Source organism: Choloepus didactylus, chromosome 5 (genome assembly GCF_015220235.1).
Source record: "Choloepus didactylus isolate mChoDid1 chromosome 5, mChoDid1.pri, whole genome shotgun sequence".
NCBI classification, from domain to species: domain Eukaryota; kingdom Metazoa; phylum Chordata; class Mammalia; order Pilosa; family Megalonychidae; genus Choloepus; species Choloepus didactylus.
Genome location: NC_051311.1, coordinates 32274411 through 32297368, shown reverse-complemented (window position 1 = coordinate 32297368; position 22958 = coordinate 32274411). Strand labels below are relative to the sequence as shown.

At 34.4% G+C, this 22958-nt stretch overlaps 1 protein-coding gene and 1 pseudogene across 1 annotated transcript in view; one reads left to right on the top strand and one right to left on the bottom strand.

Moving 5' to 3' along the window:
- RBM33 (RNA binding motif protein 33) overlaps positions 1-22958 on the top strand; it is a 216345-nt gene that overhangs the window by 70087 nt on the left and 123300 nt on the right. The window contains 3 exon segments of the mRNA XM_037835742.1: positions 10948-11024; positions 13026-13317; positions 13319-13336. Coding sequence (XP_037691670.1) covers positions 10948-11024; positions 13026-13317; positions 13319-13336 — 387 coding nt within the window.
- Positions 22580-22942, bottom strand: LOC119534729 (annotated as a pseudogene).

Genomic DNA, 22958 nt, shown 5'->3' with positions numbered 1-22958 from the left:
ACCATGTAGTGACTATAGCAGAAATGTAGGATTTTATTTCAGATTTCTAGGAGGCCAGTTCTGAGGGTGGCCATTGTTCCAACTCTCAAGCAGAAGCTACAAAAGGAGTCTTAAAGATGCAGATCCTGTTTTTCTTTTTTTTTTTCACCCCCTCACTCTTTCCATTCCCATTTGGGAGAAAGAATAGTTTGGAAAAGTCCAACTTGATGGCTCCAGTCCTCAACCAACAACAAAAATCTAGCAATCCCAGGAGAGTGGGAGAATAAGATTGCCAGAGTTATAATAAAAACATAATACTCAGAATGTCCAGTTCTCAACAAAAAATTAAAAACTGCACAAAGAGACAGGAAAGTATGGCCCATTCACAGGCAAAAAGGATTTGCCAGAAACTGTCGCCAGGGGAACTCAAAGTTTTTAAATCAGCTCTCTTAAATGTGTTCAGTGAGCGGAAGGAATCTATATACAAAGAACTAAAGGAAATTAGGAAAGTGTCTGAACAAAATAAAGAGAAATTATAAAAAGGAACCAAAGTTTGAAATTACAAAGTATAGGAATTGAAATGAAAAAACTCATTGGATGGATTCGGCAGCAGATTTGAACAGGCAGAAGAAGTTTCAGTAAATTTTGAGGTAAGAAAATTTAAGTTATCTAGAGTAAGAAGCAGAAAGAAAAATATTGAAGAAAAATAAATGGAGCCTGAGGGAATCTGTGGGAAACCATCAAACGTACAAACATATGCATCATTTGAGTCTTATTAGGACAAGAGAGAAAGCAGCAGAAAAAAGCATTTGAAGAAATAACAACTGAAAACTCCCCGAATATGATGAAAGACATGAATATACACATCTTGGAAGGTCAATGAACTCCAAGTGGGATAGACCCTCAGAGAGCTACAACAAAACATATTATAGTGAAATTGTCAAAATCCCAAGGCAGAGAAGATTTTGAAAGCAGCAAGAAAGAAATGACATGTCACAAATGAGGGATCCCCAATAAAATTAACAGTGGAGTTCTGATCAGAATTCTTGGAGACCAGAAGACAGTGGGATAGCATAAAGTCCTCAAAGGAAAAAAAAAAACCTGTCTACCAAGAATTCGATCTCTTGCAAAATTAATCTTTCAAAAATGAGGAAGAAATCATACATTTACAGAAAAACAAAAGCTGAAGACGTTCATTACCAGAAGACCTGCCCTACAAAAAAATGCTAAATGGAGTCTTTCAAACTGAAATAAAAGGACACTAGTCATTAACTTGAAGCCATAAAAAGAAATAAATAACATTGGTAAAGATAACTACATAAGTAAATATAAAATTCTGGATTATTGTGCTTTTAGTTTGTAACTGCTCTCCCCCATATGACTTAATGGCCAAATGTGTACAGTAACTTTAAAAATCTATGTTAATGGGCATACACTGTATAAAGATGTAATTTGAAAGAATATATAAAGGGTGAGGGACAGAGATATATAGGAGTAGAGAGTTTGTATATTGCTGAGACTAGATTGGTAACTAGTCAAATTAGGTTGTTATAATTTAAGATGTTAATTGTAGTTTTAAAGGTAAGCACTTAGAAAATAGCTAAAAAATATAGAGGAAGGGAATTAAAATGGTGTTCTACCAAAAAGCAACTAAATGCAAAAACAGGCAGTAATGGAGTAATTGAGGAACAAAAAGCATACAAGACATATAGAAAAAGTGAAATGGCAGAAGTAAGTTCTTTCTCAGTTATTACCATAAATGTCAGTGGATTAAACTCTCCTATTAAAAGTCAGAGATGGGCAGACTGGATGAAAAAAGTATGATCCATCTATATTCTGTTTACATGAGATTACTTTAGATACAGAGACACAAAGATTGAAAGTAAAAGGGTGGAAAGAGATATTCCTAGCAAACAGTAATCAGAAGAGAGCTGAAGGTGATGTATTATTGCCAGATAATGTGGAGCGAGTTGCTACAATGGGAACACAGATTCAGGGCACAATAGAAACTTTTAGCAAATGATAAGTTTATTATTTGCACTGTATAAAGAATCCAGAAGGGGCAGATAATCTCTTTATCACTTATATAGCACAGAAAGTCCAAAATGCAGGGGAAGAAGTCTCCTCATGGCTGGTCTCCAGGGTGGCCCAAACTGCCCTGTGTTGGGTTGTTAGGTGGCACTTCCACACACCCGACTTCTAGTTGGAGACGAGAGACAAATCTATACTGTTTGACAGTGGTTTTTATTCACCTTGAGGGAAGGGGGCCCTGACACTGAGAATTCCTGTTTTCATAAGCATCTAGTCTGCTTATTTCCAGTTTCCAGGTTTAAGGTCTGGCAAGGTATTTTCATTAGACTTAACATCTCCCCCAGACTGTGGAAGGGCACTATGGAGGTAGGGGTAGTAGAGGGCCAGAGGATGGTCGCCTAGTGTGTGTTTGTGACTTCCCCAGAGAAAGAGGTAGGGTACATGAGGTCTTTGTGATGGCCACATGCCTGTGACTTCCCTAACAGACAAAATAGAGTTTAACTCAAAAAAGATTATAGGAGACAGGAGACAAGGAAAGATGTTATATATTGATTAAAGTTTCAGTCCAGCAAGAAGATATAATGATTAGAAACATATATACTTCACAGCAGAGCCCCAAAATTTATGAAGCAAAAATTGACAGAATTGAATGGAGAAATAGATAGTTGTACAATAAAACACCACTTTCAACAATTGTTAGAACATATGGAGAGATCACGAAGGAAATAGAGGACTTGAACAATACTATTAACCAATTAGACCTAATGGACCTGTAGAACACTCCACCTAACCACAACAGAAGGCACATTCTTCTCAAGTGCACACGGGACATTTTCTAGGATAGACCATATGTTAGGCCACACTTAAAACATTAATAAATTTAAAAATATTGAAATCATACAGAGTGTCTTCTCAGACCACACTGGAATAAAGCTAGAAATCAGTAACGTAAGTAAAACTGGCAAGTTTATTAATATGTGGAAGTTAAACCACACATTGTTAAAAACTAGTAAGTGAGAGTACATCACAAGGGGAATTAGGAAATATCTTCAGAGAATGAAAATGAAAACATTCTAAAAGTTATGGGATGCAGTGAAGGTGCTCAGAATGAAATTCATAACTCTAAATGGCTACATTAAAAAAAGAAGAAAGATCAGAAATCCATAACCTAACTTTACACCTAAACAAAACCTAGAACAAGAAGAACAGGCTAAACCCAGAGGGAGTAGAAAGAAGGAAATAATAAAGATTAGAGGAGAGATAATTGAAACAGAGAATAGAAAAACAGAATCAACAAAACCAGTAGTCATTTTTTTTTTTTTGACATACCTTTAGCCAGACTGATAGAAGGCACAAATAAATAAAATAGAAATGTAAATGGGGACATTATTCCAAATTTACAGAAATAAAAAGAATTATAAGGGGGTACTATGAACAATTAAATGTCCACAAATTAGAACACTTGGATGAAATGGACAAATTCCTTGAAACATAAAAATTACCTAATCTGATGGAACAGGAAATAGAAAATCTCAACAGGCCTGTACAAAGTAAAGAGATTGAATCAGTAATTATAGATCTCCCAGCAAAGAAAAATCCAGGACTGGATGATGTCACTGCTGAATTCTACCAAACAATCAAATAAGATTTAACACTAGTCCTTTCAAACTCTTCCAAAAAAATAGGAGGGATTTCTTCCTAACTCATTCTATGAGGCCATATTACAGTGGTACCAAAGCCAGATAAAGAGAGCATAAGAAAAGAAAATTACAGACCAATATCCCCTATGAATATAGATGCAAAAATCCTCACTAAAAATGCCTCAGATATATTGTGAATTCGGTTCCAGACCCCTGCAATAAAGCAAATATTGCAATAAAGCAAGTCACAGATTTTTTGGTTTCCTAATGCATATAAGTTATGTTTATACTGTAGTCTATTAAGTGTGCAGTAGCGTTCTATCTTAAAAAGAAACTGTACATATTTTAATTAAAATGTGACACAGAGACACGAAGTTAGTACATACTGTTGAAAAAATTGCCGATAGACTTGGTCGACGTAGGGTTGCCACAAACCTTCAATTTGTTAAAAACACAGTATCTGCCAACTGCAATAAAGTACAATAAAACATGGTATGGCTGTACTAGCATACTGAATCAACAGTATATTAAATGGATTATACACTGTGACCAAGTGGGATTTATTCTAGGAATGCAAGGATGGTTCCACATAAGAAAATCAGTGTAATATACCACATTAATAAAATGAAGGGAAAAAAACACATGATCATCTCAATGAATGCAGAAAAGGCATTTGACAAAATCAGACATCATTTCATGATCAAAACATGCAGAAATCTAGCAATAGAAGGGACCTTTCTCGACATAATAAAAGGCATTTATGAAAGCCCACAGCAAATATCATACTCAATGGTGACAGAATGAAAACTTTCCCTCCTAAGGTCAGGAACAAGATGGGATGCCCACTGTCACCACTGTTACTCAACATTGTACTAGAAATTCTAGCCAGAGCAGTCAGGAAAGAGAAAGAAATAAAAGGCATCCAGAATGGAAAGGAAGAAGTAAAATTATCCCTATTCACAGATACCATGATCTTTTTTTTTTTTTCCCTGCAATTTTATTGATATATTCACATACCATATAATCATCCAAAGTGTATGATAAATTGTTCACAATATCATCATACAGTTGTGCATTCAGATACCATGATCTTTTATGTATAAAATTTCAGAATCCACAAGAAAGCTACTAGAACTAATAAACTAATTGAGCAAATTTTCAGGGTACAAGATAAACACACAGAAGTCAACTGGGTTTTATATACTAGTCATGAACAGTCTGAAAAGGAAATCAAAACAGTTCCATTTACCATAGTATCTGAAAGAGTAAAAAACCTAGGAATAAATTTAACCAAGGAGGTAAAGGACTTGTACACTGAAAACTGTAAAACATTGCTGAAAGAAATTAAAGAAGGCCTATGTTAATGGAAAGACACCTCATGTCCATAGATTGGAATACTTAACTATTGTTAAGATGCCAGTGTTGTGTAAAGTGTTTTACATATTCAATGCAATCCCTATCAAAATTCCAGTAGCCTTTTTTTTTTACAGCAATGGAAAAACTCATCCTTAAAAAGTATCCAAACTAAGGCATCAATATGAGGATACCTTCACAGAAGGAAGGCTAGTTGTGTCTGGAACACCTCTGTCAGCTGGAAAGGCACGTGGCTGACATCTGCTCGTCCTTTGTTTCCAGGTTGTGGTTCAAAATGGCTTTCTCTAAAATGTCTCTGGGCATCTGTCGTAGCTCCTTTCTCTCAACTCCTCTGCTTCCTTGCTTTGTTCTCCCAGGATATTTCTCTCTAAGTATCTTGGGTTCTTCTCTTAGCTTCTCCAGAGCAAACTCTGGGCTTCATCTCTTAGCTTATCATCTCCAATTGTCCTTCTGTCCTCATCTCCAGTCATCTCTAAGCATCTCTGTTGGCTCTAGTTCCTGTCTCTTCCTGAGCTTCTTAAAGGTCTCTAACCATATATAAAAATTAATTCAAGGTGGATCAAAGACTTAAATATAAAAGTTAATATTATAAAATTCTTACAAGAAAACGTGGGGAAATACTTTTAGGACCTTGTAGTTGGCAATGGATCTTATACCAAAAGTGGAAAGCAACAAAGGAAAAAAATAGATAAAATGGACTTCATCACTATTAAAATCTTTTGTGCATCAAAGGACATAAGAAAGTGAAAAGACATCCTACAGAATGGAAGAAAATATTTTTAAGCCGTATGCCTGATAAAGTTTTAATAGCCAGAATATATAAAGAACTCCTACAACTCGACAACAAAGAGAAAAAAAACCCAATTGAAAAATGGGCCAAGGATTTGAATAGACATTTTTCCAAAGAAGGCATTCAAATGGTCTATTAGTATATGAATAGATGTTCAGCATCATTTGCCATTAGGGTAATACAAATTAAAACTACATTGTGATATCACTTTCCATGCACTAGGATGTCTACTATTAAAAAAAAAAAAAAAAAACAAACCCAGAAAATAACAAGTGTTTGTGAGGATATGGACAAATAGGAATCCTCATACATTGTTGGTGGGAATGTGAAATGGTGCGGCCATTGTGGGAAACAGTTTGTCGGTTAAACATAGAATTACCATATGACTCAGCAGTTTCACTGCTAGGTATATACTCAAAAGAATTGAGAGCAGGGACTTGAATATGTATTTGTACACCATTGTTCATTGCAGGATTATTCACAATAGCCAAAAAGTGGAAGCAGCCCAAGTCATCCATTAACAGATGCCTGGGTAACCAAATGTGGCATGTTCATACAATGGAATATTATCCACCCATAAAAAGTGAAGTGCTAGAACATGCTACAACATGGATGATCCTTGAAGACATCATGTGGAGTGAAATAAGCCAGACATAAAAAGACAAAATATTGTATGGTTTCTCTCATGTGAAACACAGAAAGTAGAATAATCGTTACCAGAGGTGAAGTGAGGGGAGGAATTGGGAGTTATTGCTAAATGAGCATTAGTTTTGGTTTGGGATGTTGAAAATATTCTGGAAATTGAGAGATGAAAGTTACAGTGTTGTCAATGTACGTAAGGTCAAAGAATTGTCCACTTAAAATGGTTAAATGATTTTTACGTCATGTATATTTTACCACAATTAAAAATAAATCATTGAAAACAAAATTCAGGGTTACAAATTCAGCATAATGCAGGCTGGAATGCCCAAATGAGAATGTTTAGAAATTGTGTAGGATTCATATGGAAGTTGGCTGTCAGTGTGTAATTCCTTCTTTAGCTTCTGTTTTGTGTTTGTAGAACTAATGCTGAAGTGGTATTCTTCTTTTGTTCCAAGTCATTGTTTATTTCATGCATTACCGATATTACAGAAATGTTTGGAGAACAAAGTTAGTACTGCATTCTTAGGAGTATTGGAGAAAACACTCCTTTTCTTTATTGCTTGTTTGTCTCCTCATGGTGAGAATGACTTATGTTGTTTTGTAAAGTTGCGAGAAAGGATTTCACTAGCATTCATGGTCCGTTTTCTCTGGTTCACACACTTCTGGGATCTGTTAGCTCTACTTTCCTACAGACCATCCTGAGAAGTGTCCTCCCTAGCTATTCCACCGTTGTCTGAGAAGAGAATTCACTCAGATTCATTGGATGTAGTTGACAATCAGTTTGGGCCTCAAGGATTTAGTCTAGCTCTTCATTACAGCTTTATCAGTACCATCATATTTTTTTTTTTAAATCTTCATTTTATTGAGATATATTCACGTACCACGCAGTCCTACAAAACAAATCGTACATTCAGTTGTTCACAGTACCATTACATAGTTGTACATTCATCACCTAAATCAATCCCTGACACCTTCATTAGCACACACACAAAAATAACAAGAATAATAATTAAAGTGAAAAAGAGCAATTAAAGTAAAAAAGAACACTGGGTACCTTTGTCTGTTTGCTTGCTTGTTTCCTTCGCCTATTTTTCTATTCATCCATCCATAAACTAGACAAAGGGGAGTGTGGTCCTTATGGCTTTCCCAATCCCATTGTCACCCCTCATAAGCTACATTTTTATACAATTGTCTTCGAGATTCATGGGTTCTGGGTTGTAGTTTGATAGTTTCAGGTATCTTACCACCAGCTACCCCAGTTCATTAGAACCTAAAAAGGATTGTCTAAATTGTGCGTAAGAGTGCCCACCAGAGTGACCTCTCAGCTCCTTTTGGAATCTCTCTGCCACTGAAGCTTATTTCATTTCCTTTCACATCCCCCTTTTGGTCAAGAAGATGTTCTCCGTCCCACAATGCCAGGTCTGCATTCCTCCCCAGGAATCATATTCCACGTTGCCAGGGAGATTCACTCCCCTGGGTGTCTGATCCCACGTAGGCGGGAGGGCAGTGATTTCACCTTTCAGGTTGGGTTAGGTAGAGAGAGAGGGCCACATCTGAGCAACAAAGAGGCATTCGGGAGGAGGCTCTTAGGCACAATTATAGGGAGGCCTAGCCTCTCCTTTGCAGCAACAGTCTTCCCAAGGGTAAATCCTGTAGTAGAGGGCTCAACCCATCAAACCACCAGTCCCCTATGTCTGTGAGTACCATCGTATTTTAATGGTTGTCTCCTTTGTCTGTTATTCTGCTGGTTCAGAATAGCAGAGAAGGTTGAATCCTCAGAACTGAAAAGTGAGATTTGACTACCTTCAGGGCTTAACACAACATGTGTATTCCATTAGTTTTTAAAAAATGAATTATTGTTTCATTGACTTTTGACAAATATGTAAAGTTTAACTGAAAAACTCAACAGAGCAGTAAGTCCTTATTTGACTGAAATTTGGCTTTTATTGGTTTGTCTGTGTCAGGCCTGTTTCAAGCCTAATAACATCTCCTTTCACTCTCACAGCTGGTCCAGTTTGGATGACAGATTACATGGTCAACAAAGCTAAACTTCATTCTGGATGTGTTGCGCTCAGTCTGTTTCGTTTTTATACAGATATTTTCCTCTCTTCACATAAACTGGCTGATATGTGGTCTTTGTTATTTTTATGTTATTAAATATCAGTGATTAGGTGGAGACCCTTGGAATTATTTCCCCATGAAATAAGATAGAATATTTTGGAATAATATCAGGCAACTTTGAGAAACCTATTTTTTTTTAAAGTTGTAAAATGCTGGAAAAGAACTGCTTATATACTTCTTTCCTCGTTAAGTAGAAGATCAAGCCTTTTTTCCTCTTTTTTTTTCCTATGAAAAGCTTCAGGTGTTTATCGTTTTGTGTGCGCGTGCGTGCGCCCATCTGTGGGTCTGGAATGTCTTTAGGAGGGGCATGTGTTACTTTATATTACTATTTATACATACAAATCATTTTAGTGGAGGGGCAAATGTGCATTAAGTTTTTTTTTTTTCCCCTCCTTAAGTCTAAGATACTGGAGTATATATTTAAGCTAACAAAATCTGGAAGTCGATACATTTGATCGGCTGATAGGAGTATACAGCGCTACCAAGAACAGGAGCAAAGAACTGAGCTGGTCGTATTTACTGTTATATTTGATCAAATTGGAAAAGCCAAAGTTTTCTCATAGTCTTCCTTTTTTTTTCAGAGGGTGGGTTAAACAATGGGAATTTATCTGTTCGCTGTTTTGAAGCTAAAAGAAAGTTCATATCAAAGTGTCATCAAGGCAGTGCTTTTTTCCTGAAGACCGGTGTTCTGGGGCTGACTGCCAATGATCCTTCGCTTCTATTTCACATGGCAAGGACATGGCAGCCTCTCCTGGTCTCTCCCTTCTCTTCTGGGTTCTGTTGATGTCTAGCTTCTAGCTTCCTGTGGCTTTCTCTCTCTCTGTCTGAATTTAACTGTGTTCTTCAAGGACTCAAGTAACAGGATTAAGACCCATCCTGACTGATGTGAACCGTACCCCAACTGAAGTAACCTCATCAAAAGGTTCAAATACAAAATGGTTTTACACCCATAAGAATAGATTAAATTTAACTACAGGTTTTTCTGGGGTATATAGAGCTTCAAGCCACCACAGTTTTTTAATCCTCCCCGTTCACAGAGAACTTTGTAAATTCTTTTGTGAGCATGTATTTTATTGTATTGTAATGATTTATATATGTGCCTGTTAGTTCTCAAGGGCAAGGACATATCTTTCTTGTTTTTCTCTATATCACTAACAACTAGCATGATGATCAGTACATAGAAAGAATTCAGTAAAGCTCCTTTAGGAGTTTTATACCAAAACGTCTTTTACTCCTGCCTCAACTTTACCAGAATACTATCACTTCCAGAATCTTCTCTTACCTCTAACTTGGCAAAAGTGGTGAGAAAGATGAGTAGCCAGGCAGTATCTGTATGTGTGAAAGCGTTTTTTCTATTTTTTAATCTTCATACTAGATTTTTCAATATTTTTAAGTTTCTTAGATTATAAAGCACAAGTAAAACTTACTTCTGCCATTAACTCTAATGGGGCACAAGTATGCTCATAAGAATTCCTGTTTTTCATCATTGGTATCATCTTCATCATCATCATCTGTTGATTCAGACAACTAAACACCAGTATCCAGAAGGCAACGTTCATTATTTTTCTCCTGCTTTTCAATGATTGCCTCTTGGCCCACTTTACCTGGACTTCTTTTAAGAGGGAAGATGACCATAGCTTAGAATGTAAATTAGTTAATGTATCTTCATTTTCAGTACTCTTTGTAGATACTTTATTTTCAGAATTCTTTAAAGAGACTTTGTTTTCACTATTCTTTGAAGAGACTTTTTTCCCTGACATTGCTTCATTTGGTTCAATCATCACTTTTTCCTTTGGATTGAACACTGTCAATCTTTCATTCTTTCTATTTTTTGGCACCTCCTGGTGGCCCTCTCATGCCGACCACCAGAACTGCGCCAGCCCAGTTCCTTTTCATAGTCTTTTAACATTTCAATTTGTAATCCAGTTATCTAAAATCTGCTTATTTCTAAAATGACACTCTTTTTTTGGTTTAAAAAGTCTTCAGATTTTGCATACTAATGGGTTTAAATTTGTCAAATCTTAAAGATACTATTTTTTTTGCATGTGTGTGATAAGAAAAAAATTGTTTTTGGGGCTTTACCAAAGAACTCTTCCTTTTTTCCTTTTATACTAGAATTAGAATAAATATGATCATTACATTTGTTGCTTCTATACTTACTTGCCTGTGGCATCTAAAAATTAATCTAGGACATTTAGCTAATATCCCATCATGTGGATTCTCTTGATTTTCAGCTGGTAAAATCAAACTGAGAAAACTTTCTTGGTGGCAGATGTTTATAACTATCTATTCAGTATAATTTGGCACTTTTGTAACAAGTCTTTTTATGGAATTGACATGCAGTAATTAATTTTTTTCAATTTTAATTAGAATCAGTCGGACTTGTCGGATGAAGAACTAAATGATGATCTTTTACAGAGTGATAATGAAGATGAGGAAAATTTCAGGTACTCAATATTTATTAAAAATGTTCCTTAAAGTGATAGGGACAGCTTATAATTTATACTTAAAATGGAATAATTCGAATAATGTGGTATTATATCTTTAATATACAGCTGCATTCTAAACACAATGTAGGAAAAGTGTCTGATGTGGAAGTCAGACATATTTTTGTTTAAATAGGTCAGCTTTTAAAATCATTGTAGGTTTTATATTTAATGAGCTCTTTGAGTTATGTTGAGTACAGGTTATCAAAGCTGAGTACAGATAATATACTGTTCTTTAAAGAACTATGTTATTTGGTTTGAGGGCAGTGGCCTTGGACCCTTTTAATATTTTTGGTTGCAGTTTGATCTTGCTACTTTGGTTTTCATTTCATACAATTTTTATTTATACATAGCTATTTACTTATATACTACTATGGGAATTCCTTTGGCGTGTACTTAAACTCTAGTTGACAATCTGAATATAATGAGTATCTTTCTGTTGTAGACATAGATGTAAGAAGAGGAGGGAAATATTTAGTGTACTCTGGTAGATGGAATAATTTTTTTTCAATTTTATGAGGAAACATTTATTGGGAAAATATAACAGACACTTCTTGATTATAAATGTAATTTAGTATGTGCCATTTATTATTGTCATAAATTTGTTACAAATCTTCTGATGCAAAGTTATTTTTACAGGTAATAATACAGTTTTAAATTGATATAGTTTACAGGTAGCTAAATTTCCCAGTTCCATTCTTTGACATTTTGAGTTAGTTAAATTGCCCTTGAAATATACCTTTGGAGTTTTTTTTAGAACAAAATGTTTTAAGTCAAAGTGGAGAATTAAGTTTTTGTTAGGATTGGATACTTAATGTGTATGAACTTAGATTTATCTGCAAAATCTTGCATTTCAAATGTTGTTGTCCAGCATTTTGTTATTTGGCATTTAGCTGTTGTGATTACAACTATATAATTATAGGGGTGGAATATGAATTTTTGCTGTTTTTAAACATCTTTATTGTTTTACTCAAATTATGAACTAATTTTTTGAGATTTTTGACTAGTATAAATTTTATTTGAAAATTAAAATGTACTTTCACACTTCTTTTGTAATTTTTTTTTAATTAGAGAAGATGTAGGTTTACCAAAAAATCATGCATAAAGTACACAGAGTTCCCATATACCACCCTAATATTAGCACCCTGCATTAGTATGGTACATTTGTTATAATTTGTGAAAGAACATTTTTATAATTTTACTAATAGCTATAGTCCATCTTTTGCAGTAAGGTTCACTGTGTTGTACAGTCTATGTGTATTTTTAAAAAATTTTATTCTAGTAACATATATATATAACCCAGAATTTCCCCATTTAACCCCATTCACATATATAATTATATAGTTGTAATATGCTAATTACATTCACAGTGTTGTGCTACCATCACCACTATCTATTACTGAAACATTATGAACAACCAAATAGAAACTGTACAATTTTAGAATTAACTCCCCATTCCCTATACCCACTGTAGCCCCTGGTAACCTGTTTCACACAGATTTTAATATTTTTATTCTTTTAGACAGGAATTTATCATTTGAATCATAGGTTTAAGAAAGAGAACAAATTATTAAAATTCCGACTATGATTTTGTTTATAGAATAATACTCCTGTTTTTACTTTGAAATTGTAGGAAACAGTTGACATCCTTTTCATTCTGAAGATTAAAATGAAATTTACTCTGTCCTTTTTCCTGTCAGACCTGTTTAACCATTTGGTTTATTTGATTCTCTTGGTCACATACTCTGCAGCTGATGATAAGTGGTGGTGCTACATGCATTATGGGTTTATGACGCTGACTTAGTATAGCATGTTATTAAGCTCTGTTTTCAGTTGATGGCATAAATGTGTACTGATAAGTGAAATAACAGTTTGTGGTTTAACTGTTTGTAGCAACTAATTTATTTATTTATTTTTAATGCTCCATCCTAATTGGGTACCTTTCTTTGTATTCCTCTCTAGTTCTCAGGATGTCACAATTAGTCTTAATGCCACATCTGGCATGGTAACATCATTTGAACTGTCTGACAACACTAATGACCAATCTGGAGAACAGGAATCTGAATATGAACAAGGAGAGGATGAAATAGTTTATCACAAATCTGATGAATCTGAATTGTATACTCAAGAGTACACGGAAGGACAATATGAAGGCCAGGATGCTGAGTTGACAGTAGACCAAATAGAATATGTGGAAGAGCCAGAGGAGGAACAACTTTACAATGATGAAGTGTTAGACATCGAAATCAATGAAACCTTTAGATGAATGTACAGTGAGTCCTTTTCCTTTGTATGGTCAAAGATAACGTTGCTTCATGTGCAAGGTTTTTTGACTGATTTGAAATCTGTTTACCTCCTCTAGGGAGGGAGCAAAATTAGACCTTATTATCACTGTCTGCCAGTTTCTTTATCTGAGCTATGACAGAGTTTGGGTTGACAGCTTGTTTGGCCAGAGGTAATGCTCCTTTGTCATTCTGGGAGGCTGCAAAGAATCATGACCTTGAGGATTGCACCCTTAAGGAAGAAAACAGCTTTGTGTGGTGGAGAGATACACTGTCAGTTGTTAGAAGTACTTAATGCAGAAGCTTTTATCCAGGCTTTAGACAAGATCTGATAAAGTGTTTCTAAGGTGAAAAGATTATTGACCTGCTAAAGACATCTTTAAGGTGCTAATACTCCAAAGTGATTGATGTCCATTCATTCGTTCCTTTTGTAACTGAGCACTGTCTAAACCTGAATAAAGAGATTGGAGGTTAGGCTAGGAAATGTCACACATAATTTGTTATCTGTAATCAGGGAGCTAAGATTTTGCTGATTTTTATTTCAGAAAGATGATTTTGGTAGATTTTTAAAAGTTGAAATTGTTTGGAAAGAAAAGAATAATAGTGAAAAATTGCTCATCTGTTTTAATGATACATCATCAAAAGAGATTTTTTTTTTTAAATAAGCTTTTAATGAAATTTGTGGGGAGAGGAAGTGATCTTATTAGTTGCAATAGAAGTTTAGGTTTTTCAGCAACAATAGGGTTCCATTAAGGTGTGTGTAATGCAATAGGGGCTGCTGAGATGGGGATGGAAGCCTGAAGAGTTAGGAGCATTGAAAAGCCCAGTCTCAATTGGAGTGGGTCTGGTTTTATCTGTTTTAGATCTTCATTCAGAGTCCGAGTAAGTTTTCATTTGAGAAAAAATGTGTGAATATTGCTGAATTTTGATGATTGCTGTATCTATGAGTAATTTTGAATGGATTAATTGTTTAAGGGGATGTTAGATTATTTAGTTCCAGTCATGATTGTTTTCGGGTGTCTCAGTAGTTATTTTTAAGATCTCATTTTTTCGTGAATGCTTGATTTACAGTAGATATGGTAATGAAAAAAAGATTTTAAGTGTAGTTTTAGTAAATAGAATCATGTAAAAGGAGTCATGGGGACTTGTTATTTAGGTCACCCTGTAATGGTTTTAAAATTTTTTTGTAATAAATCCTTTTCTAGTGTGGATAGGTGCCTTCTGATTTATTGATGTATTTTGTATATTTTCTTAAAGTGGGGACTGTAATTTAAAATGCTATTTAAAAATTAAACTAAGATCTTTAAAAAAACATGTGTGGCTATTCCCTAATTACAGTATTTTATTATTTATGTTACTTATCAGTAAAATAAGATGATTGGCTATGATCTTGGGGGGGGTCCTTTCCATGTGTAAATTCAACAGTTTAGCAAATTTTTATACTGATTTCTAAACACTAGGGACATGATATTGATAAGACATAAAACACAGTCCTGCCCTCAGTGAACTTACAAATTACAATATGGAAAATGCTTTGTAGAGCAAGTATACACTGTCAAATAGGCTGTCTCTATTGCTTTTGCATTCTTGGAAAATTTCTTATAGAGAGCATTTCTAGTGAGTGAGTGTTTTTCTATTGTATCCTGTTGTCCAATTTGAGGTTACATTTAGACCCCTGGTTGCGATCAAATTCAGCTTAATTATCCAGCATCATGTGGTCTGAGATTCAGATATATGAAAGAAAAAAAGTGGTAATTCAGTATACTTATATTACTTTTCATATTAAAATGAATGGTTTTTCTTTTCAGAATTAAAAAGCCCTTGGAGTAAAAATATTTACTTAGAAATCTTGTAGCCTAATGTTTTCATACAGAGAGTTGTAAACTTTAAAGTTGAGAAGTAAAGTATCTTTTTTATAAGCAATCCCTGCTCACCTTACTATGTCTAGCTTTAAAGCCCCAGTCATTCTGTTCTTTTTTCCTTTTTCCTTAAGATTATTGATTTTTTTATATAGAGTTATCAGAATGGTAGCATCTGGAATTACCTCTTCTTTGGATGGGAGGAGATATATAGAATTAAATTGTTAAATATTCTCCTCTCTTTCTGTAGTGAAAGCCTCTGATTGTCTTCTTAGTCTGTTACTGATGAACAAATTATTTATTCATTATTATACTAAATGAGCACATCAGTATATTGTATACCTGTTTGTATCCCACTGGTACTTTAGTTTATTAAATGGTTTATTTAACTGGGGTTCTTTGTCCTAGTTTGGATTTGTTGACCTGTACTCTAAAAACCAGAATTTAATTTTATGAAATCTTGATCACAATCACCTTCTTTTAGAGTTCACCATAAAATATATATGGAGGGGTTTTTGTACATAACTGGGAATAGAATCATAAACCACAGAATTTTATAATTAGAAGGGATGTTAATTTTATACCCAAAGAAACTGAAGTCCAAGACTTTATTAAAAGAGCTGGTAGTACAAGTCTGATTCTTTCTCTTTGTACCAAAATGTAAGAAGATCCTTAAGTTTTGTGAGTTTTGCTGGTACTTATCTTAAGAATGAATTGTGATTTCATTTCAAAATTTGTACTTTTGTATTAGTAAGGAATGTGTATTGATTATTATTCAACAAAATATTTGAAAATTACTTGTTGGGCTATTTCGATTTATACTTTGTAAGAGCAATCAATTTATCTAGGGCCTTTAAAGTTAACATAGATTGAGATTTCATGAAACATTGTCCTGTAAAAACAGTTTCAGATTGATAATTTATGTAAAGGGTACAAGATCATTGTTTCCCAGTGAGAATCCAGTAGTGTAGACTATACCCCATTGTATGTTGGTGGAAAATTTTGATTAACCTTGTATGGCCTTATTTGAAATCTCAGTTCTTGTACCACTGAATCCTGGGTAGTGAGAGTTACTTTTTAAAATAGGAAGCTTACAGTTTCTTCTGGAAAGTAAAGTTCAGATAGTATTGAGAGACAGTTTTGGGAACTAAGGTGGTTTGTCTCCTTAAATATAGGTTTATTTCATTGGGGTTGTAGTTGAAGCTGTTGTATGCTATACAGATTGTTCAGGTTCCTTAGGTTGTTTGCTCTTTATTGCCTGCCTTATAACCATTTTACTGTGCATTTTAGCAAGTGGCCATGGTTACTAGGAAGATCATTTCTGCTGAGTGGGAAAGGGAGACTGGAAAAAAATTAAAGAAATCAGATTTTGTTATTTCTTTGTAATTCCACTGTAGGCTTCTCTTTCTTTTGTGATTGTGATAGTCTTCAGCTAGCCTTCCTCCTCTTTTTCATACACTCTAAAGGAAAGCCTGCCTCCTATATGCATTTTATATAAAATGTGGAACCGAACCGCTTATTCGAGAGAGACCTAATGGGGAGAAAATAATGCTAACATGAAATTAAACAAATAAAAAAAAAAAACCAAAAAAAGAAAACTCATGTTGAATTGAATTGTCCATAGTTTTATAGTTTTATATTGCCATAAAATTTGTGAGAGTTAGATATAATTTCAGCCCTCTTATTGTTGCTGAGTTCCTTTATGAGGGCACACATACAATTTCTTTTTAAGAGTACTCTTTTTCCTTAGTATTGATTTTAAGAAGGGCTATTTAACAGGCACTTGAAGTCTGAAGCACAGCCCCATGTCACTAACCTTAGCGATTGGATTAACACGATGAGCTTCGTTCTCATTAATACTTAGAAGAGGTTATATTCTATTTTTGTGCTCAGTGCATAGTGCTCAGTCAGGTTAATTTTCATAGTGATATTTGCTAAAATGATTAAACGTGAGTCATGAAGATGAAAAGCGTTATTAAAAAACCCCAAAAGATGTATGAGAAAAACTTGTTTTCTCTTTAATGGCTGTTAGGATGAAGAATACTTGCAGGCTTATGGTGGGCAACAAGGGATGCAAGAGCAGGAAGACTATGTTGCTGAAGATGAATTAGATGAGATTACTGATTCCCAGGTTGCTCCTGAAACTGAAGAGGTATTTGTTCATCTTTTAAAAAGAGTCAAAAAGTTGCTGGTTTTTTCTCCTTCAGATTTAAAATGAGCGTCTATTTAGCATTAGTGACAAGTTGATACATCTCTACAGTGTAGTAAAATAGACCTTAGTTTTCTAGACTCTTTGGAAAGTGAGTTCTGATTAGCTTTGTTTCCCAGATAGCTCTTTGCCCTTTGAGTATTAGAATGTTTTAAATGTTTTATGGGGGTAGGGATAGAAATCTTTTGAAAATGTAGTATATGAGTTTCTACTTTGAAAGGAGTGTTATAATTATTTTTTTTAACATTTTTTTATTGACTTAGGGGTATCTTTGAGAACATTAGTAAATTATGATCATTATTCAAAAAGTATGCAAGGTTCCCAGTATTTAGGGTGCCTTCTTAGGTATTGAATAAACAAGGATGGATCAAGCTTGGTTCCTCACCTCAAGGAACTTGCAGTCCTAATATAGGGGATAAAAGACATGTAAATTCCTATGATATAAAGATAGAAAAAGTAAAATCTCCAAGAGATTTATATGAAGTCCTTCAGGATTTCACAAGATGGAGCATACCTCTGGGTTTAGTGTGTATGTCTTGGAGTGAGTTGGGGAAAGGAGGTCGGGAGTCATTGAGGTTTTAAAAGGAAGAGGTAACCTCTGAATTAGGTTTTGAAAAATAAATCTACTTTGGACTAATGGAGATGCTGTGAGATATTGGGGTAAATAGATTCTGTTCTCTAATCTTAGGACTTGCCCCTGTGAGCAAAGCATGTAAAGCACAGAATTCTTATACAGCCTTTTTTGTTTTTTGTTTTTTAAATTTCCTTGTTAATATGTTTTTCTCATTTATATTCTTTAATACTTTTTACCTCTTTTTAAAAGAGATCATGAAAACTGACTTCATTGGCTTAGCTCACTCACTTAGGTATTTATGCCAGAGCTTCAGAAACTCAGTGTACAAAACATTTTGCTTACCTTTCTTTTCCCTAATTTATACTGAGACAGTGTGTTAACACTAATGCTGTGTACAAAACCAGAAACACTTTCTTTGGACTCATCCTTTCTCCCCCTCAACAAGCAAAGTTTGATTTTTCTTTTTGTACTTTTCTCTTTTTATTATTGTTGATATTTGAAACAATTTGAAACTTAGAGAAAACATACAAGAATAGTACAAAGAACCTGCCACCCAGATTCTCCAGTGTAGATGTTTTACCAGATTTGCTGTATCATCCCTACCCTGCAACACACACACACACACACACACACACTTTTTTTCTGAACCGTTTGTAAGTGATAGACATGATTCTTATTACCCATGAATACTTTAGCATTATTTCCTGCAAAGATATCCTTCTGCATGACTAGTATAGCCATCAAAATTAGATAATTATCACTGATAAAACATTATTATCTAACCCACAGACCTTGTTCAACTTGTCAGTTACCCTAAAAATGTCCTCTATAGCAAAAGGATCCAATCCAGGATCACACATTGTCATGTCTTTTTAGTTTCTTTCAGTCAGAAATATTTCCTTACTTTTTCCTTGGCTTTCATGACCTTGACTTTTTTTTTTTTTTTTTTTTTAAATAGGCCAGATAGTTTCTAGAATATTTCTCCATTTGGGTTTGATGTTTCTTCGGGATTAGATTCAGTTTATGTATTTTGGGCAAGAGTATCATAATGTATTATTCTCTTTGCATCCTGTCATGTGAAACAAGATGTGTATATATGTATATTTGCCCCATTACTAGTGCTGTTAACTTTGATCCCTTGGTTAAGGTGGTATTCTTGAGGTTTCTCCCTAGTCAAGTTGTTCTTTTCCCCTTTTTAATTAATAATAATTTGAGGGGAGGTACTTTGTGACTTTGTATATATCCTGTTATCAAATTTTTACCTACCAGTTTTAGTATTTATTCATTGGTGATTCTTGCTTGAATCTGTTGTTATTGTGGTGGTTGCCAAATGATGGTTTTTAAAAAATTCCGTTATTCTACATTTGTTAGTTGTACTGAAGGATAAACTTCCCTCCCTCTCTCCCTTTTTCCTCCCCCCTTCCGCCCCAATCCATCTGTCCGTAGATTCCTGTTTTATTTAGTGGGTTAAAATTTGACACTATAGTTATTCATTTATTTTTAAATTAAAAAATTATTTTGAAATAGTTGCAAATATATAGGCCTTTTATAGTTGAGAAACTGATACAGAATGAGTAACAAGAGGCTATTACTTGTCTCTTCTATTCTTGGTATTAGGCCTTTTTAATCTAACTATAAACGAAGAGAGTTATCTGATCATGTACAAATTCCCTAAAACAATATGAACAAAGTTCAGACAAATGACACATTAGGAGAAGTATTTAAATATGAGTCTAAGAATTAATATATTCAGTATAAAAATTATTAAATTCAGTGTATATTCAGTATGTAAGAGTTAATATGTTCAGTGTGTAATATTTTCACTATATACAAATGTGCATCCATAGAAGAAAGGGTAAATGATGTAAGAAAGTAATTAAAAACAAGCATATGACCAATAAACATATGAAAATATATTCAATAAAATAAATTAGATAGGGTTATAGTGTCTTCCTTGGGAGCAAAGGGCAGCTGTGTTTATTGCCCATTATAAAAGATTTGGGTTCCTCAAGCCTAGGATTCCTCTCCTGTGACACAACTCTTGGGTGTGCAGGTATTATTTAGTCTTCTTATTGCTCAGTGAGAACTGGGGCTCAGGGAGGGGCACAAAGATGTGTATTTCTGGCTACAGCTATTGTTACAAGTAATAAATTATGCTATGCCAATTTAAAATCCTAACAGCTGCCATGAAACTGTGGCAGGCTAACTTGTTAGCTTGTTTAAAAGGTAGAATCTCTTACCTTTCATTGTCCTTGACAGTCTGAAAAGCCTTGAAGCACTTGTCATTTGACTCAGTAATTCTTCTTTGAAGAATCTATCCAAAAGAATTAATCTGTGTCCAAAAATATATGGATCGGGTATTTGTTTGAAGGATTGAAAATAAATGGAGCCAATGTAAATTTTTTATAGTGGATTGTTTTTGGTAGGCTAAAGCTGCCAAAAAGCGATATACCAGAAATGGATTGGCTTTTACAATGGGAATTTATTAAGATACAATTTTACAGTTCTAAGGCCATGAAAATGTCCAAATTAAGGCTTCAAGAGGAAGATACCTTCTCTGACAAAATGCTGCTGGCATCCGGGGTTCCTCTGTCATATAGCAAGGCACGTGGCCAGTGTCTGCTGACCCTTTCCTCCTGGGTTTTGGCGCTTTCAGGTTCTGATTTCAGCGGCTTTCTCTCTGAGTGTTTCTGGGTTCTCTCTTACCATCTCCTGGGTGTTTCTCTCTCTCAGCTCTTTCCGAATGTCTCTGCCTTTTATCCTCTCTTAAAGGATTCCAGTAAAGGATTAAGACCCACTTTGAATGAGCTGGGTCACACCTCCATTGAAAAAACCTAGTCAAAAGGTCCTACCCAGGATAGGTCTGCACCCACAGGAATGGATTAAAATAACATGGGCTTTTCTGGGGTACATAACAGCTCCAAACCAGCACAAGGATTAAATAAATTATGGTATAGCCATACAGTTGGAATATAATGTACCCAAAGTATACCTTAGTTCTCCCTGACATGGGTATATTAAGTGAAAAGAGCAAGATAATATAATTCCTCCTCCCATAACCCTACATATCTAAATGTGTCTCTGTGTGCAATTAATTTTTTCCCTCCAAAAAAAGTGTCTGGAAAGATTAAAATGAAAATGGTAATAGTAATTACCTCTAGGTGGTGAATTATTTTATGCTTTGTATTCAAGCGTTTTCTGATTTTAAGAAAATGCTGTGAGCAAAATTACTTTTATAAGTAAAACGATGCTTCCTCTTTTCTTTTAAAGTATGAAGAAATAGGGAATATAGAGCCATTAAATTTTGACCCTTCAGTTTTAGAAGCCAAAGAACTAGAGTTTGCATTTGTTTAACTCCTGAGATTTCTAGTTGCTGTTAACTCTCACATGAAACTTACTAAGGGTATTTTTGATATAAAGTTTTGTTTTTGTAGAGCATAAAGTAAAATTTCATCCAGATTAAAAATCTTTTTTATACCATCTGTTGGGGAGCATATTATTTGCTTTTTTCTTTTAAACTTTGTATCTCATAATTTAGTTTCAAAGATAGTACTTTAAAGTGTTGTTAAAAAGTCATTTACTATTGTTTTGTTTAATTTTTCATACAAAAAGTAAGTTAAGAAAGTAACATTTTCCCAGGTACTGATTTGTAGATAATTTGAATAAGTGGCACACAAAACATTCAGTTTCACATATAGTAACATTCAGTGATCCCTTTAAATGCAATTTCAAACCTTACTTTAGCTAAGTGCAATAATTTAATACGGTATACTAAATACACAATTTGTATATCCTGATTTCCATGATCACATATGGTTTTAGTCAAGTACACATTTCCACAATGAGCAAGTACTAACAAATATCTTATCAATATATAACAAATGTTTATCCTACAACAGCTTTTTAAGTAAAGCTACTCATGCTACTGAAGCTTTAATCTGATCTTGGAAAATTAATTTGAAAACTTGACAGACAGTATACGTAAGCCCCAAAGGTTGTAAATCAATAAAGCCTGTCAACATTGAGGCATTCACCTGAAACTTTCTAAAAAAAAAAAAAAAAATTACCATTTAAGACCCTTAAACATTATTTTGAAAGACTGTATTTTCCTATATCATCTATCAGAGACATAAACCAGTTCACTGTCATTAATAATCTCGCAGACTACTTTTGTCTAGAATCTTGAAAAGACATAAAACACATTTCAACCATAGGATCAGAGGTGCCATTTAGGTGTCCCATATTAAACAGCTACAGTATAGCCTACAATGGCAGAAAGACCCTTAGCACATAAATACCACTTCATCATCTAGATAGTCAAAAATAAGGAGGAATTGCAAGAATTGCAGGGTACTTTAACTTACATATGGACATTAAAACCCAATAAATAATTCAAGTAATGGCAATATAAAGACAGGCAATTAAAGGCTCAAATACTCTGAAATCAAAGACTTGAAAATAAAGACTGAAAACTGTGTGTTTCTCCAACTTTGATTTTAATGGTTAGATATCAGAACCTTACACAGGAAATACGCAGTTGCTGTATAAAGTTGCCCCAGAAGATAAGAAAGCTTCAGAAAGTACAAAAAGTATCAAGATCCATAGTTTGCTTCATCAAATGCTATTCTAGCTCATTTCAATTCTTCATTCATAGTAAGTTTTTTTTACCCTAGCACACTTCTTTGGGTCTCTTCGAATCAAAGACGGTATCTTCAACTTGTACTTGACCTTGTTTTCCAATGGACATTGCCTTGTGAGTCCTTTCAGTGATGAACTCTATGACAAGGTCTTCAAGAATATATACTGACTCAGTATAAGCATTCTGTTCATCTCCAAATCCATACAATGTCTTAATTCTTTTGAAAAATGGCTCTTTCTTTTACCCTGTCCACCTTCTCCACGTCCTCTATTTCTTCATTTTCTTCCTCAGTTGTGAGGTCTTCCTCATCTTCCATCCCCGTAGCCAGCCAA